Here is a 27575-nt window from a genome sequence, read left to right as displayed (position 1 = left end):
ATAGAGAATATGGACGAGACAGTCGAAGCCAAAATTATTCGCCCATCCGTGATTTTTTCCCCCAAATTTTTCCCAATTGATGTTAAACAGAGGAAGGAAATTTTCACAGTATTTATTTTTTGCAGAAAATCTTATTTGTTTTATTATGGCTAGAATAAAAGTAGTTTTTAATATTTTAAAGCATTTTAAGGTCAACATTATTTGCCCCCTTATGCAATATATACAGTCAAAGTCAGAATTATTAGCCCCCTTTGAATTTTTTTCTTTTTTTTTAATATTTCCTAAATAATGTTTAACAGAGCAATGAAATTTTCACAGCATATCTGATAATGTTATTTCTTCTGGAGAAAGTCTTATTTGTTTTGTTTCTGCTAGAATGAAAACAGTTTTTAATTAAAAAAAAACATTTTAGGGACAAAATATTAGCCCCTTAAGCTAATTTTTTTTCTTCGACAGTCTACAGAACAAACCATCGTTATACAATAACTTGCCTAATTACCTAACCTGGCTAGTTAACCTAATTAACCTAGTTAAGCCTTTAAATGTCACTTTAAGCTGTATAGAGCCAGTGGTGTAGTGGTTAGTGCGTCGACACTTGCACTCCGGTGCTCGCGGCGACCCGGGTTCGATTCCGCCTCGCGGTCCTATGCCGATCCTTCCCCTTTCTCTGCTCCTCATGCTTTCCTGTCAATTCTCCCTACTGTCCTTTCAAAAATAAAGGTGAAAACCCCTAACAAAATATAATAATAAAAATATTATTTACTGTCATCATGGAAAAGATAAAATAAAATCAGGTATTAGAAATGAGTTATTAAAACTATTATGTTTAGAAACGTGTTGAAAAAAATCTCTGTTAAACAGAAATTGGGGAAGAATTAAACAGGGGGGCTAATAATTCAGGGGCTAATAATTCTTACTTGAACGGTATATTCTTGATTGTCTACAGAACAAATGATATGCCTAATTACCAGCTTTACTTGTTATATTAGTAAATCCATACAAAGCAGTTATTTTTACAGTTCACAGCTGTCTTTGTTTCTGTACAATTCAAAAACTGTTGTAAAACAGATGTTAATGAACCAATTACTAACTTTAATAATTTGATTCTCATCTTATTCTCAGTCCGCATGCTCTTCTTATTTGAAATGTTATTTTGTAAATTAAACAAGGTTATGTTATGTTGTATATGAGTACAAAAAAGTTTGTCTGAGATTGTAGAATAATTATGTAAATGAAAAAATGAGTAAATGAATAAACACAGATGAATTCTAAACAACATATATTCATGTAAAGCTACAAACTTTATATTTTTTGTTGATTTCACTTATTAAACCGCATAATATTTACAAACACTCAGATTCAGTTTACCCTAACTTGCCTAATTAACATAGTTAAGCCTTTAAATGTCACTTTAAGCTGAATACTAAAAACATCTAGTTAAATATTATTTACTGTCTTCATGGCAAAGATAAAAGAAATCAGTTATTAGCGATGAGTTATTAAAACTATCATGTTTAGAAATGTGTTAAATAAATCTTCTCTCCGTTAAACAGAAATTGGGGTAAAAATGTACAGCGGGGCTAATAATTCAGGCGGGCTTATAATTTTGACTTCAACTCTCTATGGAAAGAAAAAAAATATGAATATTAAAAATTAATGTAGGGTGAGAGCTTGGCATATCATCTAAAACAAGAAGAGTACATGCTGTCCTGCCCATCCATTCACATTCAATGGTGTTTTGCTCAGATGCTGATCTGAAATCAGTGGTTGGATGATTTTAGTGCTCAACTGCTTTTGTATGTGACTCTGGATTGTATGTTGTATGGGTAGAGTTTTGGCAATAGACAAACATACACTGAATGGGTCAAAATGATAGATTTTTCTATTATGCCAAAAATCTTTAAAATTTTAAGTAAAGCTTATGTTTCATGAAGATATTTTGTCAATTATTTGCTGTAAATATCCCAAAACCTTATTTTTGATTAATAATGTGCATTGAAATTAATGTAGACACCTTTAAAATATTTAAATTTATCTTTTGCATTCACAAAAAGCTGGATTGTGAACTACGTTAAAAGTTGATGCAAGCATCCATTGTTGGTACATTTCCATCTTGTTGTCCTAACTAAAATTGTCCTTTTTGTGACTTATTTTTTTATTAGCAATGTGCAATGAAATTAATTTAGACACCTTTAAATGTGATTTTCTCAGCATTTTTTCAAATATCGAAACAGCTGTTGTTGTTTTTTTCTACCACTATATTAACAATGAAAAGCATTTATACAGCTTTCAGGTGACGTATAAATCTCAGTTTAAGATGGAAAGGACTGGTGACTGGTTTTGTGGTCCAGGGTCACATAAATGTATTTGTTAGCTCTTCAGTCTGTTAGCCTCTTTTGTGAAGTTCTGTGATGTAGCATCTTTGGCATAAACAAAAACAGCTGGAACATCCATCTGCACATCTGTCTCGATCTGTCTATTTTTCATATTTCAAAAAATATTTAATATACACATTTATTATGTCTTATTTTAAGAACTTTTTTTTTCATTATATTACAAATATGCTATATGTCTTTCTATTTGTATAAAAGGGGATTTGTTTTTGTGGCCCAGAAAACTGTCATCTTGCCATGTTGACACCACAAACCTAAATCATCAGGTCCCAGATATGAGGGTCAAAGTATGCTTTTTAAAGCCATTAATTACTTTACTGTAAAAAATGTGTAACCCTGCTTTAAATGTGATAAGTTGACTTTACTTTAAAAAGTGACTAAACCCGTTGGAACTAGGAACTGTTAAGTTGACTTAAATTTTACAATTGTGAACATAAATCATTTACTTAATCATTTTAAAACAGTTGGTTTTAACCCAGGCTCATTCTGATTCGTTCCTTTATTTTTGGCGGGGGGCTTAGTCCCTTTATGAATCAGGGGTCGCCACAGTGGAATGAACCGCCAATTTATCGAGCACATGTTTTACGCAGCGGATGCCCTTCCAGCTGCAACCCATCTCTGGGAAAGCTCATTCTGATTACTTACCCCTATACATATTTCTGGAGAGCGCTTTAGTTTTAGTTTTCGTGACTCCGCCAGAGGCCACTGTGTCTGCTTTTTGAGATCTCAATTTTTTTTCGTAAGGTCCATTCGTGCCTGCTCTTCTCACTCAAATCCACTAAAGGCGGCAGATGTCTGACTTATTGACTGACTGAATGACTGACCAACCGATCGACCACCGACTCAACAAATTTTAGAACTGGTGTTTTAAAAAGCACCGATTGCAGCGCCCAACCACTTCCAAATCGACAGTGTTTTCAAAAGCAATCCAGAAAAAGAAAAGCCCCCTGATTTTTACCACGTTTGCAGATTTTACCACATTCTCACCCTGTTATTTACTTGTTTATTTTATTTTTTGGCTTTTGTTTTACCTGCTTTCTGAAACCGTTCTTTACCAGACTCGAACCCTGTCTTTACACTCAACTCCGCTCTGTGTCTCAAATCCTCTGACGTACACATTGAGCCACTGGACAAACTGGTAACAGCAGAAAAGCCGTCTACATAGAGGTAAGCGGTCAGCTGGTAAGCACGAAACGTAACGACGTCATACCGCCCCGTAGCATTCGATTTAAAGATGAAATGCAGCCATACGTACTTCTGGATACATAATTTGCAGTCTTCTATTGCTATGTTTTCAGAATAAGCCAATGTTGGTTGGTTTATAATCGCATGTTTAAGTAAACACAACTAATACTAATAGTATACTCACTTCTTTAGATACAAGGAGCATCCCAAATCGCATACTTATGCTCTATTTTACGCCATTTTGTAGTATAAATAGTGTAAGTAGTGCGTTTACACTGAAAACTCTAAAAATAATAAGTGCACTTTAATTACCCGGATGATGCACTCATTCAGCCGGTAAAATGAAGTGTGGAATGTTGGACACTTCACGCACTCAATGGCCGCAGTTTTGCTCATGTAGCGGAAGTGGAGAGCTATCGGGCGCATATGTTGGATAACTTTATTTATTTTGGCCGGTGAAAGCGAAGTTCTCTTATGAGAGGGATTATAGCGCCTCCCGGTGGAGAATGCGGCAATACTCACGGCAGGTATTATTTGGTACTTTGTTCATTTATTTCAGTAATTTGGCAACCGTCAAACGTCATCTGGGATACGGGTTGAATTTCCGCTTGGTAAAAAAACATTAGTGCTCCATTTGGGACGACACTACATACATATACTATGCTGTTGAGTGTGTAAGTACATGAGTGCATAGTGTATAGTGTGCCGTTTGGGACGCAGCTATAGTCAACTAATCACTTTAAAAGCAATGGATTTACTCACCTTTTTAAGTAAAGTTAACTAACTGCTTTAAATGCAATGGGTTACTCACTTTCTTAAGTGAACAACTAATCATTTCTTTGGCCAGCCAATGAAGACACTCTATTACAAACCTACATTATTTTGTGGCAGAAGTAGGACTGGAATTACTGATGACTCGTTTCAGCCCGTTCTTTCTTTAACAGTAACTTTTTATTTCCGCACTTTGATCTTTTGCATTCACAAACAGCTGGATTGCGGACTACATTAAAAGTTAATGCAAGCATCCATTGTTAGTATATTTACAGCGATCTTGTTACATAACTTATCTAAAATTGCCCTTTTCATGACATTTTCTGAAACGCTTTTCCTGTTGAGGGCAGATTAGTGCTCGAGTCGTGTGAAAGAGAGAGAACAGAAGACAGCTCCATATAATGGAGACAGCAGAGCTCTATTATTCATGAAGCCCAATATCACTCAGAGCATCACGAGGAAAGAAAAACTTCATCCCTGTTTCTCCCGTCTAACCTTCATCCATTTCCATCACTCTCTTCTCCCCTCCCTATAAAATCTCATTTTCAGTTGACATGTAAATGATGTTCAGCATTTGATAGTTTAAAGATTACATGCATATTCTAATCCCCCGCAATCTGTTATAAAATCTGTCAGCATCTGCCAACATACTTTGTGGCTCTTTTCAGAGTTGTAATGAAGATCTTTTAGTATTTTTCAAAGGAGTCTTTATTCTCACAGAGTCTGTGCATGTTGCCAAATTTCAGTCATTTTATGAAATATCTTAATGTATTTTCCACTAGAGTGAAAAAGAGCAGGTTAGAATTAAATGAATATGAATATTAGATTTTTACTGTGTTTTTTTTTAATCCATTGAATTCAGCATAGGGCGAGGCAGTGGCGCAGTAGGTAGTGCTGTCACCTCACAGCAAGAAGGTCCCTGGTTCGAACCTCGGCTTAGTTGGCGTTTCTGTGTGGAGTTTGCATGTTCTGCCTACCTTTGTGTGGGTTTCCTCCGGGTGCTCCGGTTTCCCCCACAGTCCAAAGACATGCGGTACAGGTGAATTGGGTAGGCTAAATTGTCCGTAGTGTATGAGTGTGTGTGTGTGTGGATTTTTTCGAGAGATGGGTTGCGGCTGGAAGGGCATCCGCTGCATAAAAACTTGCTGGATAAGTTGGCAGTTCATTCCGCTGTGGCGACCCCGGATTAATAAAGGCACTAAGCCGACAAGAAAATGAATGAATGAATTCAGCATTAGTTAACAACACTATTGCGGGTTCACACCAGAAGCTCTAGCACATCACCAGCCATAATGAGATTTTGCACGCTCAAAACGAACTTCCGCCAATGTCATGATGACTTCATATTTTTTGCACTCACCCAAGCAAACTTGCGGGCATTTTGAGTATGAGATCAAATTATTGATATTATAATATCATATGGAAACCCAATTACGCTAGGTAAGAAAAAAAAATCAAGCCTTAAAAAGCCCAAAATTATGTCTTAGCAAGTAAAATTAAGAACTTTGAAATTATGAAATGTCAAAATTATGACTTATAAAGTCAAAATCTTGAGACCGAAGAGAAGTTCACCAAAAAGAAGTTCACCTAAAAAGACATATGCAGAGTTCAGATGCAAAACCCTCTAAATCCATCAGACCTCTTTTCTTATAGATGAGCATTTTCTATCAGGATACTCTGATTCGGTTTAAAAGTTTTATTTTATATGTAATTATGAGGTTATTAGCTGGTACATAAAATAGCCTTTTTTTTCATAAATGTCACTTTAGACAATATTTTGGTTTTTATCAAGGTAAATTTTCTTGAAAAGTGCATGGAGAAAAATTCAGACTGCATTTAGAGGTTTTTGCTTCTGAACTCTTCATATGCAAACATTAAATATGACATATGTGCTTTATTTACAGGGGCAGTTCTAGGCTTTCTTCCTTAGTGGGGCTTATCTCATAATTTACTAAATCCTAATTGTGACATTTTTATGACATATGTGTTGCATGCACCCAAACAAACTTGCAGATGCGTTGATTATAATATTCTATTCTTGATATTATATAAATATCTTATGAGCTGCACGGTGACGCAGTGGGTAGCACGTTCTCACAACTAGAAGGTTGCTGGTTCGAGCCTCGGCTGGGTCAAATGGCGTTTCTGTGTGGAGTTTGCATGTTCTCCCTGTGATCACATGGGTTTCCTCCGGGTGCTCCGGTTTCCCCCAAAGTCCAAAGACATGCGGTACAGATGAATTGGGTAGGCTAAATTGTCCATAGTGTATGTGTGTGAATGAGTGTGTGTGGATGTTTCCCAGTGATAGGTTGCGGCTGGAAGGGGATCCACTGTGTAAACCAAATGCTGGATAAGTTGGCTGTTCATTTGCCGGATTAATAAAAAAGACTAAGCCGAAAAGAAAATAAATGAATGAATATCATATGGAAACCCATTTCCGCTACAGGCAAGGAAAAAATCTAACTTTAAAAAGTCAAAATTGCAAGTAAAAAATAGAGCAGTGTAGTCTCGATAAAGTGTTCTTTATAAATATTTTGAGTAGAATTGTTGCATTATATTATGTAATGACCTTCTCTGTGAAGGACAAGTACAAAGAAGCAGTTTTGTTGTCTTGGAAAGCATGCTAATTTCCTTTTTCAAGAACCCCTTTTTCAATTCGTGCTTGCGTAGGCATCTCTATAGGGTTTGGAACGGAGCCTGGGTCTGTCTTAATAGTATAAACTGCTGATTCACTCCCTCTCTAATGCATCTGAGAGTGCAGAAAGACCCTCCGTTGGGTCTGTCACTGGGACGCATGTCTGTTTAATCTGATTTTTTAGCATGTAATTTCATAAAAGCGAGAGTTCAGTGCTTTCCTTCAGAATTTGTCATTGTTTAGTGAATTTTCGACAGCGACTAAAGCACTTTTCAGATGTGATTAGTTTTCTAGTTTGAATTTGGATGTCTTGTCATGTCATTCAAATCGGTTTATATAATCAGTATGGAGTTTATTCGGGGGAGTTATGCATTTCGTAATATTTAATGTTATATTACTAAACCGGTCCTTGATTCTGATTGGTTAAGCTGCTTTTAAAATCACTGTAAATGACTCTGCAAACATTACATCATGGTTACTGTGCTGTATGCCTGTTTGTCATTGCGGGTTTAATTTCTGTATTATGTATTTCAGCTAAAATTATATCATTATTATTTATACATTGAAGTAAGTGTGAGCCTTTTTGATGTTTTATTTGCACTTATGTGAAAATATGTGTGTCCAGAATTTCCAAATATTATTTATAATGTTTCTTTCATGTGCATTTATCATCTTATTTTTACATTATTACTTTTATTAATCCTTTTAAAACTCATTCAGTCCCATCCCTCTCTAGAGAAATAGTCCATTATAGTGAAAATAAACAGCAAAAGAACAGAATATCATAGATTAGAATCAGTTTTTCTGCACTGTGGTATTTTTAACACATGATTTACTCTTGCATCTGCTTCTCTCATAGCATAAGAAAATGTTTTTGTTTTGTTTTGTTTTTTTTAAGTAGGTTTATTGTTTAATTTTTCTAGGGAGAAGATGATAGTTTAATATATTTCTTCAAAAAAGGCATATAAATACCTGTAAATATTTATTTGCTTAATATAATAAGAATTATTGTTATTATTCAGAACACTAATAATAATTATTAAATAAATAAATGAATACAAAAAGTATTATTATTATTATTATTGATAATAATGTTTATTAATTAATTTATTTATTTATTTTAGCTGAAGAGCAAGTAAACAGCAAAAGAACAGAACATCATAGATTAGAATCAGTTTTTCTGCACTGTGGTATTTTTAACTCATGACTTTCTCTTGCATCTGCTTCTCTCATAACATAAGAAAATGTTTGTTTTTTCATTTTTAAGTAGGTTTATTGTTTAATTTTTCTAGGGAGAAGATGATAGTTTAATATATTTCTTTAAAAAAATGTATATAAATACCTTTAAATATTTATTTGCTTAATATAATAATAATTATTGTTATTATTCAGAACACTAATAATAATTATTAAATAAATAAATGAATACAAAAAGTATTATTATTATTGATAATAATATTTATTTATTTATTTATTTATTTATTTATTTATTTATTGTAGCTGAAGGGCAAGTGAGTAAACAGCAAAAGAACAGAATATCATCTGTGATTCTAGTAATATGAATATTATCTCAGCAAACCTATGATGATTAATGTTATTATTATTTTATTATTATTATTATTATTTTATTATTGTTATTATTATTATTTATAACACTAATTAAATACACATATTAAATACACTAACTAAAAACACTTATTAAATAAATAAATACATACACAATTATTATTATTATTATTATTATTATTATTATTGATAATAATAATAATAATAATAATAATAATAATAATAACACTATAATTATTATTATTGATAATCATAATTATTTATTTATTATTTATTTTAGCTGAAGGGCAGCACCGACTTCCAGTTCCCTCCAGCTTTTATTCTTGCTAGAATTGGCAGAAAGCCTCAAAATGCATAATGAAAGGTCACCAGGCAGCACAGCAGGAAATTTAGCTGCGATTACATTTTTTGATCAAGGTCAAAATAAATTAAGTCCTATCTGGATTTTAAATATATTCCCTAGAAAATTAATATAATATCAAACTGCTGTGTCTGTCTTATTTCAGTGGCTGGATAATAAATAGATGCACTGTATGTTTAACAAACAATCCCCATAACCTTAACAGTTTTTTTTGCCCTCAGTCAGAAAGTCGAGTCCCATTGTCTGTGTATGCCCATATGTTCTCACCTCTATCCTCTAGGGATGAAGGAACAAATGCAAAGGTGTGGTAGGGATTTGTAAATTTGTAACAGTCAATGAACGTCTGTCTCACATTAATTAAGCTACAATGATTAGATTTTTTATGCCATTATCACTAAATAAAATGAACTGGCTTTGAATTTCATAATTGCAAATGAAAAGCAGACAAGTCTAAATTAAAGAGATAGTTCACCCCTAAATGAAAAGAAAATCTTCATTTACACAACCTTGACTTGTTCCAAACCAGTTTAAGTTGATCTGTTCTGTTGAAAAAAGAAGATATTTTGAAGAATGTTGAAAACCTCTAAATAGATGGTTTCAGCATCGATATCGCAATGTCAACAATTGAGTTTACATGAGATTTGTGGAGTCATTGCAACGTATAACCATAACAGTGTTAATCTTTATCATTTGCAAGTGTTTTAAAGGCATTTTAAGAAAGCGTAAAGCATTCGGACACAATGTAAAGCATTTGAAACTTTAATGTAGAGAAATTTGACTGATTTATTAATACAATGAAGACTACACAGTGCTATTTGACATTACATTTCTGTATTTAAATACTGTTTGACTCTTAAATATATAAATAACTGCTTATTTGACTTTTTTCTTTGCTCTGTTGTAATTATTGATGCACTTTTATTTTTAGACATGAATCACACAATTACAAAATCAACCCAAATAATCTAAAATAATTATTTTATTTCACAAACCATCTGCTGAAATTGTTTTCATATGGCAAAACTGTATATTCATTCATTCATTCATTCTCTTTTCAGCTTAGTCCCTTTATCAACGTGGGGTCGCCACAGCGGAACGAACCGCCAACTTATCCAGCATACGTTTTACGCCCTTCCAGCCGCAATCCATCACTGGGCAAATGGCAATTTATATCTCAGCAAAACAAAATATTACAATGTCAGATTTGTCTAATATCGTGCAGCCCTACCTCTAACCATTGACTCCCATAGTATTTGTTTTTCCTACTATGGATGTCAACGGTTACTGATTTAAAACATTCTTCAAGACATTTTCTGTTGCTTGAAGCAAGTCAAGAGGAAGTAAATTACATTTCTGGGTGAACTATCCCTTTATAAATATGCAGTTTGGAAATATTCAAATCATATTTTTCAGTACTTGTATATATTACAAATTGCATTCCTCAAGAATTCAGACTCTCTATGGATATAATGTATATTTAAAAAAAAAAAAACTTACCAGCCACTTTATTAGGTACACCACCTTATTAGTACCTGGTTGGACCCCCTTTTGCCTTCAGAACTGCCTTAATTCTTCATGGCATAGATTCAACAAGGTACTGGAAATATTCCTCAGAGATTTTGATCCATATTGACATGATAGCATCACGCAGTTGCTGCAGATTTGTTGGCTGCAGATCAATGTTCTGAGAAAACCTAAAACCTGGTAGACGGTTGCAAACTCAAGAGCAGGGGGCACTTTAGTTCATTTTTGAAGGGCACTTTTAATCCAAGAGAAAAAAAGGACATGTGCGTAATAAAGAGGCCAGTGAGTGTTGATATGTTCATACCCCTGGCTTCTGAGTTAAAGTTTCTTTTATTCAACCAGCAAGTTTTTTTTTAGTTTTTTTTATTGGTGTTTTGTTGATTTGTCCGACCCTGTCAGATTGTCCTACCTCCCATTCAAAAAGTAGGTAGCACAATTTGATGACGCAATATGCTAGCCATCACATTTTGCTACCAGTGTAAATTTTAATGTGAAGTAGTGTGATATGAAGCTGTAACATCGCCCTAACCTACCTAATCTCTAACCCCAACCTCAGAACCCTTCAAATACAGTGTTGGTAGCGTGATCTGATGGATAGGATAAAATGTCAGGACACCTGTTATGACACAGGCATCTCCCAAAAGATAATAAGACGATGTACAAGAGCCATCATTAAAGAAAATGAAAAAAATTATCAGCTTTTATTTACATTTTAACAAAAGTGGCATGTCCAAAATGATGTATTTAAGACCTAATTATGGATTTAATATAAAGACTGTATATTATTTCTGCAATAGGGGTCTTTTCCCCCCTCATCATTACATAATTATTATTTTTTTCATTCTGATGCCATTTCTTCGGCCAAACAAGAAAATCCAGCGATTTAAAGATTTACAGGAGTTTTGCAGGATTACCGCAGACCTGCATCTCTGCCCAGATTTGCAGCTAATCTTGCGCACTGTTTTAATTCGCAAAAAACAGACTTTGTGTCTAAATTAAGACTCAAATGGTGCAAATAAGGACTTGTTAATTGTCTCAGTGATGAGCATTCTTGATTTAGCCACAGAGCACAGTATATTTTTAGTTGTGTAATTAAACTAGTCTCCTCAAGCGGCTTGTGCGGCAGCTCTGGTGGCATGATCTAGTCGTGTCCAAGAGATAATCGTATAGTGTAGACGTCAGGGTTAATCCTCTTTGGAGATGCCGAGGAGATATTCCAGCCACTTCTTATACTTTACACTCCGGCATAGAGTTCATTTGTAGTCATCACCTAAAGAAGAGGTGTTGTCTTTCAAGTGAGGAGCGTTATATCTGGCAACCTTTTTAACCAGGACTAGCAAGATCTACGATTCCGTGACCTGAAGAATCAGAGGTCTCTCATTGGTCAATACTTCAACATTTCACGCTTTTTTGGATTTTGTATTTATTTATTTTTTGGTAATATTTTAAGGAATAAACCACTTTGAGTAGCCTGCGGAAGCTGTGTGGATCGGGACACAGTATGGAAACTCTTTAAAACAGGACTAGCAAGATCTATAATTCGTTAAGCTAAAGAATCAGAGGTTTTTCGGGATGATGTTTTGGCCAAAGACCTCGCAAAAACCTCCCAGTTTTTAGAGTGTTTTTGGTTATATTTTGAGGACAAATTGTGCTCCATGTCCCTTCCCACTTTGAACAGCCTGGGGAAGCTGTGTGGATCGCAACGCAATCTGCCAACCTTTTAACCAGGACAAGCAAAATTCACGATTCCTTGACCTGAAGATTCAGAGGTTTTTCAGGTTGACGTTTTTTGACCTCTCATTGGTCAATTCTTCAACATTTCACCCAAATGTTTTTGATCACAATTTGAGGACTAAAACACTTTAAAAAACCTGTGGAAGCTGTGTGGATCAGGACACAATCTGGCAACCATTAAACCAGGACGAGCAAGATCTAACACTGGTTGACCTGAAGAAACAGAGGTTTTTCAGGTTTGACCTTTTGACTTCTAATTGTTCAATATACTTCAACATTTCACCATTTTTTTAGCGTGTTCTTGGCCACAATTTGAGGACTAAACCACTTTGAATAACCTGCGGACGCTGTGTGGTTGTGGACACAATCTGGCAACCATTTAAAACAGGACGAGCAAGATCTAATACTGGTTGACCTAAAGAATCAGAGGTTTTTCAGGTTGACATTTTGACCTCTCATTAGTCACAACTTCAGCATTTCACCATTTTTTGGAGTGTTTTTGGTAACAATTTGAGGACTAAACCACTTTGAATAACCAGCGGAATCTGTGTGGATTGAAACACAATCGGGCAACCTTTTAAACCAGGAATAACAAGATCTAACATTAATTGACCTGAAGAATCAGAGGTTTTCGGTTTGATGTTTTGGCTAAAGACCTCTCAAAAAACGATTTTTTTAAGTGTTTTTGGTCATATTTTGAGGACTAAACCACTTTGATTAGCCTGGGGATGCTGTGTAGATCAGGACACAATCTGGCAACCTTTTAACCAGGACAAGCAAGATCTAAGGTTGGTTAACCTGAAGAATCGGAGGTTTTTCTGGTTGACGTTTTGATTTCTCAATGGTCAATACTTCAAGATTTGACCATTCTTTCGAGTGTTTTCATTACATTTTGAGGAGTAATAGTGTGCTGTGTCCATGCCGTCCCTTCTCATTTTGAAAGGTCTAAGGAATCTGTGTGGATTGGGACACAATCTGGCAACCTTTTAACCAGGACAATCTTGATCTAAGACTCCTTCCTCTGAAGAATCAGAGGTTTTTCAGGTTGACGTCTCAAAGACCTCCTATTTATTAGGAGTGTTTTTGGTCACATTTCGAGAACTAATCATGCATCAGAGGTTTTTAGCTTGATGTTTTAACTTCTCATGTATCAATTCTTCAAGATTTCACCCTTATTTGCAGTGTTTTTAGTCATATTTTAAGAACTAATCCTGCGCCGTGTTCATGCCATCTCTAACCACTTTGAAAGGTCTAAGGAAGCTTTTGTAGATCAGGATGCAATCTGGCAACCTTTTAACCAGTACTAACAAGATCGATGATTGGTTGACCTGCAGGATCAAAAGTTTTCAGGTTGACATTTTGGCCAAAGACCTCCTATTGTCTGGAGTGTTTTTGGTCACATTTTGATGCTGTCCCTTCCCACTTTGAACAGCCAGGGGAAGCTGTGTAGATCAACACGCAATCTGCCAACATATTAACCAGTACAAGCAAGATCTAAGGTTTGTTGGCCTAAGGAATCAGATGTTTTGACCTCTCATTGGTCAATACTTCAAGATTTGACCATTTTTGGGAGTGTTTTGGTCACATTTTGAGAACTAATCGTGCACTGTGTCCACGTCATCCCTTCCCACATTGAACAGCCTGGGGAAGTTGTGTGGATCGGGACACAATCTGGCAACCTTTTAACCAGGAGTAACAAGATCTAAGACTGGTTGACCCGAAGAATCAGAGGCTTTGGCCAAAGACCTCTTAAGGACTTCCCATTTTATTTTGAAGTGTTTTGGTCATATTTTGAGGACTAATTGTGTGCCGTGTCCATGCCATCTCTTCCGACTTTAAACAGCCTAGGGAAGCTGTGTGGATCAGGGCGCAGTCAGCATGTAAATCGCACTCGCATCAAGCGCGCACACTCCGTCAAGCGCATGTCAGTCATCGAGGACGGACGAGTGGCAGAAGTGCTGTATCTGATCCCCAAACAGTCAGTGAAGCAACAGCTGCCGTTCATCAATCCTGATGATTATTATATGACAGAGAGCCTCACGCCTGGTATGAATATTTAAAGTACTTGACATAAACTGACATCACACACACCTCTTGCTTCTTGCATATTAATATTGCCTGGGTGTCATTTAGGCTTGCTTTTATAGTGATAATGGTGAGCAATGAAATTGTTTTTGAAAAACTTAGTAGTTGTGATGTGTCTTTGTCTCCATTACGGTCTCATTAGTATTCTTATGTTTTCTTATGTAAAGTGTATAAGATATTTTCTTTCTTCTATCTTTACTCAAGCAGAATTGTTTTGCAAAATGATGTACAGTTTATACCATTATTTAAAATTCAGTTAATTTAAATATGTGACCCTTGACCATTTATATATGTGAAATATGTCATAAGTTATGAAAACTGCAATTTATACAACACCTGAAAGCTGTAAAAATGTAAAAAGCTTTCCATTGATGTATATTATTGTTAGCAAAGGACAACATTGGCTAAAATAAAAGTACTTAAAAATCTAGAATATGAGTGTAAAAAAAATTAAATACAGAGGATGTCACCTATAACGTTTTCCAAATTAAGTTCTTAACATTGCATGTTCATTCATTTATTTTCCTTCGGCTTAGTCCCTTATTTATCAGGGGTCGCCACAGCGGAATGAACTGCCAACAATGCATTTTACTAATCTAAAATTATGTTTTGATGTATTTATGAAAGGACAATTACAAATTATTGTCATGGAACAAGATATTTACTTAAAATTCTAATGATATATATATATATATATATATATATATATATATATATATATATATATATATATATATATATATATATATATATATATATATATATATATATATATATTAGCAATATCACATGAGTAGCAGTGCAATGTGTGTATATATATATATATGTATATATATATATATATATATATATATATATATATATATATATATATATATATATATATATATATAATTTTATATATTTATAATGTATGTTTATTTATTTATATAATAAAGTTAATTATTTATTTAATTATTATTATTTAAGTAATGGACACTATTCTAATATTTGAGAAAAAAGCATTTTCTCTTATGGTTGAACACTTTTTTTTCTTTTACTCAAGTTAGGGTCTATGCAAATGCACAAAATGTACAATTTGTTTCTGAATATGAATGAGACCATCCCTTCCAAAAAGAAGTTTTATGGCTTGTTGACTTTTTTCCCATTCACTTGAAACGCTTCTGTCATGTTAGCGATGCTCTGTGAATCTCCACTGAGTGTAGATGAGCTAAAGCAGATTATGAAAGTGAATATCTCAGCTGCTAAAAAGGGATTGTGTGCTATTAATGGGATGGAAGTAATTCATTATGCTAATTGAGAGGTCGTGCTCGTCTAGCGCCAGGAAACATCTTGACACAAAAAACGTATGCGTGCATGAGAGGTGGGGGGAAAACATTATGCAATGTATTAATCAGTGCACACATGTCAACAAATAATTGTTTCTGCTTTTTGAAAATGAGCTTTATGCAACTACAAATTTCCACAAGTGTGTTTGACGCAACCAAAAAGGCTTTGCAGAAAGTATTACAAGCAAACCATCAGACAAATCCAGCAGATTTCCTCAATCCAGTGCCTTTTGGTTTTCTGGCATTTGCTTGTAAAATCTTGTTTGGTAAAGATTTGCACAAACCGATCATGGGTGGATGTGGAAAAGTAACTTCATTTGGCTTTTTTTAAAGGGATAGTTCACCCAAAATGTACTCACTATTTACTCACCCTCAAGTGATTCCAAAAATTCACGAGTTTATTTATTTTGTTGAACACAAAAGAAGATATTTTGAAGGAAAATACTAACTATTACTACTACTGCTACTATAATAGGAAAAATATCAAGTCAATAATTTCAGCTTGTCAGGTTCAAGAAATCCTGGAGAACTTTTTTTGAGATTTTAACAGATTTGTGTGTGTTGAGCATCAGTTAAGACAGCGTTAGCACCTGTAAAACTGGATAATTTTGAGCTTTTGTTAGCTAATTTCTTCATTTAGGTTTAAAATCATTATTGGGGCGGGATTATAATCAGTGATGTAGCGCTCATCTGCATGTCCAGAGATGTTTCTCATAATTATTCATTGCTGAGTTTTCTTATCCTATCAGAAGAGCCTGCTTCTTAATTATTCATGACTATTAATTATTCTTGCTATCCACTGTGTCTGCATCCACATTTTCCAACAAGATCCACAGACATGGTTGTCAGTAAAGAACCGCACACACACACACACACACACAAACACACACACACACACACACACACACACACAAAGCACGAATCGCAGAAGTAGTTTTCACCAGTCCTTATTTGCATCTAATACCCCAGTTTGTCACAGGGGCATGAATGAAATGTTCATGAGTTAATGTGAAACTGTGAACTGCAGTTAAAGTCAGGCATCCTGCTGATTTGATTCAGAAGGGCACTTTTTTATCAGACGGCTCACCGGTCAGATATACATCCGCTCTAAAATATCAAGGTGAAAGTCATCATAGCTTACGTAGAATAACCCCAGCTCCTAACCCAAGTTTGAGAATAGATTAACGGCAATATTTTTTATTGCGTGATAAGAGTCTTGTTTGTGTTAATGCAGCACGTTATATATATATATATATATATATATATATATATATATATATATATATATATATATATATATATATATATATATATATATATATATATATATATATATATATATATGTGTGTGTGTGTTTTTCAAGAGTTCACACTTAGCTGATGATTGGTAATAAGCTAGTTTGGCATGCTGTCCCGGGAGAGAGCCCCGAGCTCATGAGAGCCTCGAGCCCGGGGCTCCCTCCCGTTGCAGGGTGAGAGGGGAGTTTGAGCTCGGGTAGATCTCGAGAACCCCCCTCCCTCTTGCTGCGTGAGGGTTGCTAAGGTGATGCGTTGCTGACAGAATTGAATCAAATTTGGTGCTTATTTGGATTAATCAATTTACCTTAGTCTCATGTTTTTGGGAGTGTGGGAGGAAACCGGAGGACCCGGGGAAAACCCACGCAAGCACGGGGAGAACATGAACTCCACACGAAAATGCTGACCGTTTGGGTAGATGCCCGAACCGGAGGCATTTTGCTGTGAGGCTGCAGTGCTAGCCACTGGGCCGCCGTGCTGCCCTGTAGACAAAAGAGGAGGCGAAGGGGTGGAAGGGGGGATTCTTCAAGACGAAGATGACTAAAGGTAAGGTGTTTGGTTATTTATACTTGGTTAGGAGTAGTCTGATTGGTGGTTCGTACATTAGCTTGACTCGGGGCCAGCCGTGTCAATCATAAGCACGTGATCCTCTCGAAATTAGTTTATGAATAAACTTCACAAAGTGAAGCGTGAGTAAATGATAACAGAATTTTCAGTTTTGTGTTATCTTACCCTTTAAGGAGTACATTTTGGACTCTGTAAGTATAATATGCAACTTCTGTGCACATAATAGGCTTAAAATGTTTAAAGTATAATACTGATTCTAAAAATAATATGTTTTCATTGTCGTTATGTAACATTTACACAATGGTTTTTGTTCTTTAGCAAACCTAAAGTTAAAAGTAAATTTAGGTACTCTTGAGATTTATTTTGCTCTGTTTTAATATATTTCTGTCTATGTAGAGCTACAACACAGCCTGTTTTTTTTTTAAATTTATTTATTTTTTCAAATGGCATTATATATTTTACAATCCGTGCCTATTGATTAGGCGAGAGGCGTTTACTTCCTAACATTATCGTGAAGGGCTAAGAGCTTTTCCAGGGTCATCTGAGGAGGGCAGAGACACACCGAGTGCAGAGTCTGTGCTATTGGAAAAGTTAATGGGATGACAAATCAATGAATATGTGCTCTTGTGAAAATAACTATGAATCATATTTTTAGCATTCAACAAATCTTTTTTCGAGTCATTTCGTTCATTTGGTTCAATTTGGCAAAATATTATTAAAATGTTACGAATTGCTTCCAAACAAATCTACAACTAGCCCAAAAGGTTGATTGCACGACAAATAAGTCATGAATACAACACTATAAGAAGGAGAAAATAATAATTCAATGTTTACCTGCTCTTTTGTCTATGAAGGTATTTTTGTCTCTTTGCTCAGCTCACCTCTTCAGGTCCTCAAATGTCAGTGGTTCGTTCATAAAGCCTCTATAATATTCAGGTCTGGACCTTGTGAAGGCCATTTCATGACTGTCTGCGTTTCATTAGCTGGTTTCTTTCTCTAAGGGCTTAGTCACTCTAGGCTATCGGGCCTAGGCATGGTTCAATTTGTTGGCCCTGCATGGCCCAGTTGAAAGAGGTTCAGTTCAAGGCAACTGTACCTAGTGAGAGTATGTCCTAAATTGGATTTCACTGCAATTAGCAAATCATTTTCATGCCGAAAATGAAAACTATTACTATCAAAAGTCCTTTTCAGAAGGCATGGCATAATGAATTAAAACCTATCTGTACTTTACAACACTCACAATTCCATCAATTCAGACAATATTGCTAACAGCACTCAACAGCAGCTCAAACTAGGACAGACAGCTGCTTTTCAACATTGTCTTCAACAATTAAACCAAAATAAATCAAACTCTAACCTAACTTCTATCCTAACAAACCATACAACTTAAAACCGATTGATTCACCTTGGATAAATCCTAATTTAAAATTTATTTTACAAGTATTTACACTTATGACTGGTTTTGTGGTAAAGGGTCACATACATCCATTATACCATCAGTAAAACAACATATTTAATGTCAACATAGGCTCATTCTGAAAACGTAGCCCTATATACATTTCTGGAGAACGCAAGTTATGTAGCCAGAAGTACATATGGCTGCATTTTGTCTTTAAAACATTTAAAACCTTTTCTCGTTTTCCAGCTGACCACTTACCTTCATATGAAAGGCTTTACCATTGTTACCAGTTTGTCCAGTGGCTTGCCTTGTACGTCGGCAGACTTGAGATGCAAAGAGGAGTTAACCACGACAACAGGGTTTAAGTCAGGTGATGAACAGTTCTAGAAAGTGGATAAAGCAAAAGCAGAAGCCAAAAAATAAAATAAACAAGTAAATAACAGGGTGAGAATGTGGTAAACTCACGTGGTAAAAATCAGACGAGGGCTTTTATTTTTCTGTATTGCTTCTTAAAACTGTCGGTTGGATTTAGAGAAGTAGGTGGGCGGGTATGGAACCAGATTAGTCTCAAAAGAAATTCACGCAAAAGACACGATGTACACATGCGTAGCCAAATTCAAGTGCATAAAACCAAATTCACGTGCGTAAAATATTTATTTATATTCACAAAAAAAAATGAAACTGAAAAAAAAATAAAGATCCTCACCTGAGTAAATATCTTTTTTTTCAGTTTCATTCAGTTTCTAATGACACTATCACGTCTTTTTCAAGAAAACAGCTGCTTTAGAACTTCAAATGTTCAACAATCTTACAGTTTTATATGTCTTAACAATAAAGATAAAAAAAAAAGATATCAACACAGGTGAGGTTCGAACACGGGTCTAAGGGCATGTTAACCCAACACACTGACCACTGGACCACAATGGCACTGTGATACTAATGTGACCGGAATGATACTTATCATTACCCTGCAGGATACATGTTGCTCATGGGGTTACGAGACAATAAATAAGAAGAGCGGAGCTGCGGCAAAATAATGGATAAAAAGAGTGAGGATATAGTCAAATAAATGAATAAATTTTAAAAAACTGCCACTGCTGCTTTCTCCGTTCGCCATGCTGGAGAGGAACTGTCTGCGCAAAAGAAGTGCAGAGTTGGTTTCATTGAATACAGCTCTCATCTGATTGGCTGAAAGGTACGAGTAGTCCTGACTCTGGCAGGAAAGTCTCAAAAATACACACACAAGTATCCAGGGGGAGTCGTACGTGTAAGAGGATTTGCACATTCTCATTCAGGATGAACTCACAAGTTTTAAACATTCAAAACTTTTTGTACACTCTTATACATTTGCAAATGGTGTTTTGCATTTGTGAAAAGTATTTTATGAAAATGTATTTTTATTTTGTGCACGTGAAATTTTTTTGTGAATATAAATAAATATTTTGCGCACGTGAAATTGGTTTTATGCACGTGAATTTGGCTACGCATGTGTACATTGTGTCTTTTGCATGAATTTCTTTTGAGACTAATCTGGTTCCATAGGCGGGTCAATCTGTGCTTTAGAAAACACTATTGGTTGCGTTTAGGGAAGGTGAAGGGTGGGTCAGTCAGTCGACAGTCGACAGCGGCCTCTGGTGGAACAGATGGCGTGAATGGCACTTTGCTAAATTTGGCGTGAATGGCACTTGCTAAATTTGAGATCTGAAAAAGCACACACAGCGATCTCTGGTGGTTTCGCAAAATCAAAAACTGCAAAAATTTTGGCGCTCTCCAGAAATGTGTATATCAGTACATTTTCAGACTAAGCCTGGGCTGTTTAATGTTGGCACCTTTTTTTGCACCTCGCTGTATATACAGGTGTGTATATAGCCCTGGGGTATGAATCATTTCAGGCTTGACTGTATAAATACACATAATCAAGCAGCTGATTATATGTAGTGTGAACTTGTGGACTTGCTATAGAATTTGTAACATCACTGTCATATACATATATATGAAAACACAACACACACAAAACCGTTTCCCTTTGAGCGTGAACCACACACTCCATTTCATTCTCGTTTAAGCTTTAAATTGGCAGCTGTATTCATAAAACCTGCTTGTCAGTGCTGGCAAACTCCAGACTGCAGCAGAAGAGGGGCGAGTCCTCTCATTAATGAGACAGAAAAGGGGGATGGGACAGACAGACGGAGGAGGAGACGCCGGGGTACAGGGGAACAGGCACACGCCGGGGCTGCCTCTTGTCTTTAGGAGACCTTTAAGCTTTCTCTCAATCATCTTGCATTCTGTTAGGCACCCATAGACGTTACCTGGATTAACTTTTGCTCAGCTTTTTGAATGCTGCATTTTTCATCACTGGATTCACCACTAGACCTGATTATTGATTCATCTTCACTTCTCACTGATGGTCATGGTCAAGAAGAAAGGTAAATGATGATAATAGGGTGTGTGTGTGTGTCACTGACCATCTTTGATCTGTAATGTGTCACTTTGCACACTTTTAAGAGGTAAATAAACCATCATTACCTCCACTTTAATAGTGGTTTATCATATTTTAAATGCTTTTCTTTTACTGTTATCAGTCTGCAGCTAAAGCTAAATATTAAAGGTGACTCTTAAGCTATATTCTTTGGCTCATTTATTAAACATAGGTTGATAATCTTAATGTTTATGCCCAGGTTGCACCATTTAGCTAAGGTATTTGGATGGCAGGAACTGTTATGTAATAGAGAGAGCGGTGTTGCTGCAGTCGTACCTCTCAGGTTTACAGGTTAGTGGATCAGAGCTCATTGTTGATTGTTGAATCTGAGTTAGCGGCTGGTCTTGTGATGTTGGCGCCGATGTTTCGGCAGTGTTGCAGTTTTAAATGGGACACAGAAGCGTGAGGTAGAGCCGCAGCCGTCACCATGGCAACGCTGTCATGAAGGTAGAGTCCATTGTTGTGTCTGGGCTGCAGTGGCCTCTTTCAGTTTTAGGGAGTCTCTTCAAAGATGCTGCAGTTCATCTGCAGAGACGCAAACTTCTTGCTTTGGTTGTGATGGATTTGAATAGGACATTTATTTAGGTTTTTAATGCTATACTACAGAGGGAGGAATGCAAGTGTATCATTGACACAAACATTTAGTCACAACTGAATGAATAAACACAAGTTTTTAAGACGTTAAGGTTCATAATAAATGATTTGATGCACAAACAGTTGGTGTCAGTACAGCTGTTTTAAATTTGATTAGAATCAAATGTAGTTTAATAACGTTATGATAGATTTGATATTGGGTTGCTTCATAAAATGTCTGTCCAGGGTTCAACGCTAAGGAGTTTTTCTACTGGTCTGATCAGGCCAGTGGTTTAGATTTTTACTTGCCCTGCCAAAATTTTACTGGCCCCACCAAAAAAAAAAAAAAAAAGGGAAGTTAATAGCTATTTTTTTAGCCGCAGATTTTAAATAATGTGTCAACAAAGTCTGTGACTAGAATTTTAATACCTAACAAATGTTAAAGTGTTTTGCAAACAAAAAGAGCAGAGGAAAATTAGGTATTTTATTGTGGTTCAAAATTATTTAACAAAAGGTGGCTGACTTATCAAACTGAGTGCAAACTGTGCGAAACATCACTTCATTTTTTAGTTGCGTTGTTCACATGTAAATGTCTGCTTACAGGACGTCAGAAACAGACTTTTTCTTTTAGCCTTATAATTTAATGTTGCCGCCATGTTGCTGTTTCATCGCTGTACTGGTTGTCACCAGGTTACGGAAAAAAATAGCATGGTCAAAACATCAAATCAGATAAGAGGAACCGGAAAGCAATTTGGTGATTACGATTTATTCTTCTGTTGAACACAAAATATGTTTTAAAGAAAGTTGGAAACCTGTAATCAAATATTATTTGTTTTTTCTTACTATGGAAGTCAATGGTTACAGGTGTTCAGCTATTTTTTAAAATATCTTCTTTAGTGTTCAACGGAATAAAAAAAAACCTCATAAAGGTTTGGAACCACTTGAGGGTGAGTAAATGGTGAGTAAATTTCCATTTTTAGGTGAACTATGCCTTTGATTTCTTTATCTTGTGGACATTACGATTTACAGTGTATTAGGATAGAAATGATTTATTTTAAGAACATTTCACTTCATTACAGTTTTACTGAAGTTACATCAAAGAAATACAGAGCACAAGAAATGCACTTATAAACAAAAAAAAGAAGAAAAAAAAAACGAATCTCGCTGACCATAAAACCTTTAAACTGTAGTTTATTTTGTTCATTAAAGAATATAGCTTTATCATCATGCTAGTGTACAACAAACATGGTATATTTAATCTCAATACCATAGTATTCTCTTTCCCATTTTTAAAGTAGCATTGAATGTACCAGTTTATTTAGTTCACTAAATTCTTAGCTCAGTTTTGATGGATAAATCGAGACAAAGGGGATTAAATTTACCTGTTGTCTTAAGATGTTGCTTCAGTATTTCTACATAATGTTCTTTCTTCATGATGCCATCTATGCTGTGAAGTGGACCAGTCCCTCCTGCAGCAAAACAGCCCCACAACATGATGCTGCCGCCCCATACTTAGACTTGTAAGCTTTCCCCTGTGTCCAATCTTAGTTCCATCAGACCACAGGACACGACTCCAAAAATTATTCATTTTCTCAGTGTAATTTAGCAAATTGTAATCTGGCTTTTTTGTTGATTCTGGCTTGTTGATTTTCCCATGTTGTCACATGAGGAAGCAGTGTTTGAGGTTTTTCTTAAATACTATTCTACAGTTGAGTCTGGAAATTAACTCAAATGTTGTCAATTAGCCAATCAGAAACTATCAAAACCTTGACACCATCATCTGAGCTTTTTCAGAGGCATAATAATCTTCTTGTATGTACGCTTGACTTTCAAGAAAAGTTATAACAATTTCTCAAAAAAAAAAAATCTCTCTCATTATTCTGCTGACTTACATCTGACTTTTTAAAAAATGGTTATATGCCTTTTTATACAGTGTATGTAAACTTCTGGTTTCAACTGTAGCTGTTCATGAAGGGTCATATGCAACCCGGGCTCATTGTGGAAACGTAGCCCCGCGGACGTTTCTGCGGACCGCGATTTACGTCCCGGGAGGTACGTATCCGAGCGTTTTTTTGTTTTCGCGGATCCGCTAGAGGCCGCTGTGCGCGCTTTTTCGCGTCTCAGGCGGGCGCCTCTCGGGAGCGCGCGGCGTTCGCGCCCGCGCCGTTCTCGTGCGAGAAGCCGCCGGATCGGGGGAAAAAAAAAAAAAGCAAAAGCCCTCGTCTTCGACTTCGACTTCGACCGCGTTTTCGGATCCCGCCGCGTTCTCGCCCTCATTTTTCAGATTCCGTTTTTCATCTCACCTGATTTCCGGAACCTGCTGTTCCCCGGACTCGATCCCGGTCGTCGTCCACCGCGGCCGGCTCCTCCTCCTCCCCGCGGCGTTCGTTTGAAAGAAACCAAAAAAACCTTTACGTACCTCCGGCCACGTAAATCGCGGTCTCCAGAAACGTCCGCGGGGCTACGTTTCCAGAATGAGCTTGGGTTGGTCATATGTGTTTGTTTCCATGATCCACGGGGTTTGTTGCATGGTTTTCCCCGTGGTGCTGTCTGGGCCAATACAACCAAGCTCTTTGTGTGTAGCAAACAGTTTTGTCGGGAGAGCTGTATGGGAATTGGAGAGTGGCGGACTTTGTCTTTTTATCAGTTGAGTTCAATACCATTCATACACATTGCCTATATTCGTGCTGCTGTGTTCGCCTATGTTTAAAACCTGACCTGCTGCACTGCTATCCACTGTCTGCATTCAGGCCCAGGTATTCAGTAGGAGAGAAGTCTTCCTCATTTATAATGTTTATTAAAAAAAAAAAAAAAAATCTATACTTGAATTAAAAGAGGGGGATTTCATGGCCCTTTAAAAACTTGTAAAACCCAGATAGTTTGAACGGAACTTTTAATCACAGTTTCTTTGCAAATCCTGTCTTGTGTACATGATTATCTGCGTTACTAAGACGACATGCAAATACACGCCTGTCAATCAGTTTTTGTGCAAAGAAGACTGCACTGCTACATCACAGTGGATTTGGATCCTGATTTAATTTCAGTATATTAAAAAAAAAATACTTGATGTGTTTATACTACTCTAATATGGCTTTGAATACAAACCATACTACACAAATGTCTGTCCAAACAGCTTCCAAAGGTTAGTTTTGCATGATGGGAGCTCTTTAAAGTAAAACGTTGTTTGTTTTTTAGCGTGAGTGCAGTGTGTGTGTGATGTGAATGTCATATCAGTAATGCTGCTCTCAGAGATGGAGGTTAACTCTTCTGACCGGCCCACTTAATCTTGTTGTGCCACTTCAGAGCTTAATCAGCATAAATGGCTGCTTGTGTGGAGGATGTGTTTCATAAAGCTTCACAAAGTGTTTGAAATGAAGTACTGGAAGTGCAGTCATCTGCATCTATTGGATTATTCGATTCCATACTTTTTCTAAGCATTGAATGCATTGTTTTATATTAGTAAGTGATCAGATGTTGTTAATTGTAAGGTGTTTTAAGAGAGAAATAAGCTCAGTTTTGAGACGTGACGATACAGTTTGGCTTTTGAATTTTGTTAGATGCTTCAATGTGGATGTTGCTTTGTCTAATATAGTATTTTTATTTTGTTTATAAATATATAAGTATTATGAATAAGTATTCTTTAAGGAACAATTCATACAAGATTTAAAATTAAGTCACTGATGTCTATAGCAGGAGTAAAAATCAGTATTATTTTATATTAGAATATCTTCCTTTGTGTTCAACTGAAGAAAGAAAATCAAACATGATTGAAACAAAATGATGACAAATATGTCATTTTAGGTGAAGTATCCCTTTTAAATCAATGTACATTTAATTGATGTACATTGTCTGTCTTGGGGGTGCAGCACGGTGGCTCAATGGTTAGCACTGTCATCTCATAGCAAGAAGGTTGCTGATTTGAGTCCTGGCTGGGAACTTCTGTGATGAGTTTGCATGTTCTTACCGTGTTGACGTGGGTTTCCTCTGGGTGCTTCGGTTTCTCCCACAGTGCAAAGACATGTAATGACCGTAGTGTATGAGTGTGTGTGAATAATAGTATGAGTGTTTCCCAGTACTGGGTTGCAGCTAGAAAGGCATCCACTGTGTAAATCATATGCTCTAGTAGTTTATGGTTCAGTCGTCTGTGGCAAACCCTAATAAATCAGAGACTAAGCCGAAAGAAAATGAATGAATGAATGCCTGTCTTGGTTTCTTTGATTTGTTAAGCAATAATTCACTTAACTCTGATCAAGTTTTCAGAAAGCAAGACTAAAAGTCACTTTTCCTCTTGCGTTAATGTGTATTGTTTTAAGAAAATTTTGATGATCATGAGTTAAAAAAAAGCAGATATATTTATTTTGGATTATGCATATTAGTCTATCATTTACACAACAATGGCATTTTTAAACACCTGAAAATGGAAATAAGTTCTTAATTTTTTTTAATATATAAACTACCTGACAAAAGTCTTGTCGTCTATCCCAGTTGTAAGAGCAACAAATTATAACTTGATCATTTGGAAAAGAGGCAGAAGGTAGATTTATTGTATTTTTTTTTTGCTAAATCATCTGTTGAACTGGATCCCAATCATCACAAATACTGCAGAAGACCAATTGGAACTCACATGGACGAAAGATTCTTAAGAAAATCAGTCAAGTTTGGTGAAGGAAAAATCCTGGTTTGGGGTTAAATTCAGTATGGGGGCGTGCAAGAGATCTGCAGAGTGGATGGCAACATCAACAGCCTGAGGTATCAAGACATTTGTGCTGACCATTACATTACAAACCACAGGAGAGGGCAAATTCTTCAGCAGGATAGTGCTCCTTATACTTCAGCCTCCACATCAAAGTTTCTGAAAGGAATGAAGGTCAAGGTGTTCCTGGATTGGCCAGCCCAGACAGCAGACATAAACATTATTGAGCATGTCCAACACAATCTCACGGCAATTCGTAACTTTTTCATTTAGTGGCTAATTCGTATGAATTTGTGCGATCTAATTCGTACAATTTAGTACAATTTGCTTATCCCCCAATGACGGTTGGGGTTAGGGGTGGGGTTAGGTGCCACGCCTCCTTTTTAAAATCATACCATTTTGTACGACTGAACTCGTACGAACTCGTACGAATTAGCCACTAAACTGGCAAAACGTAAAATACTTACGTTTTCTCGTGAGATCAGGCTGGCATGTCTGGGGTAAGATGAAGGAGGAGGGATTCTTTTTCGCCTGCACCATGACTTTATTTCCTATACTTTACATCATTTATGTTAAATGACAAGAATTTTGTCCAAACAAAGTCAGACCTTACTGTCCTTATTAAATCATTAAGAATCAAGGCATGATCATGTTTTATTTGGGTAAAATATGCGTAATCTAGAGGCCTTTGCCTTTCATATAAGCCACTTCTGATACCAAATGATCAACTAGAAGTCAAGTTATTATTTGTTGTTCTTACAACTTGGATAGGTGACAAGACTTTTGTCAGGTAGTGTATATTTGTAGTTTAAATAACACTTAAAAAATGTATATATATATATATATATATATATATATATATATATATATATATATATATATATATATATATATATATATATATAAAAGTATTTGACAAAAAGAAAAAAAACAATAATGTTTTTACATATTTTTGCATTGCGTTTCTTAGTGACAGTGCCAACTAT

The 27575-nt window shown here is 35.9% G+C and overlaps 1 protein-coding gene across 51 annotated transcripts in view; it reads left to right on the top strand.

The window, feature by feature from the left end:
- Positions 1-27575, top strand: part of ablim1a (actin binding LIM protein 1a) — a 97526-nt gene that overhangs the window by 4933 nt on the left and 65018 nt on the right. For 15 of the 51 annotated variants that reach the window (XR_012388355.1, XR_012388350.1, XR_012388354.1 and 12 more), the window contains exon 1: positions 21067-21270. Coding sequence is in view for 3 of the 21 variants with exons in the window: in XM_073919111.1 (XP_073775212.1) it covers positions 21249-21270 (22 nt within the window). In the remaining 18 variants the exon portion in view is untranslated. 51 annotated transcript variants of the gene reach the window in all.

This window comes from Danio rerio, chromosome 13 (genome assembly GCF_049306965.1).
Source record: "Danio rerio strain Tuebingen ecotype United States chromosome 13, GRCz12tu, whole genome shotgun sequence".
Classification (NCBI taxonomy): domain Eukaryota; kingdom Metazoa; phylum Chordata; class Actinopteri; order Cypriniformes; family Danionidae; genus Danio; species Danio rerio.
The sequence above is the reverse complement of the archived record's forward strand: the minus strand, read 5'-3'. Positions and strand labels throughout refer to the sequence as shown.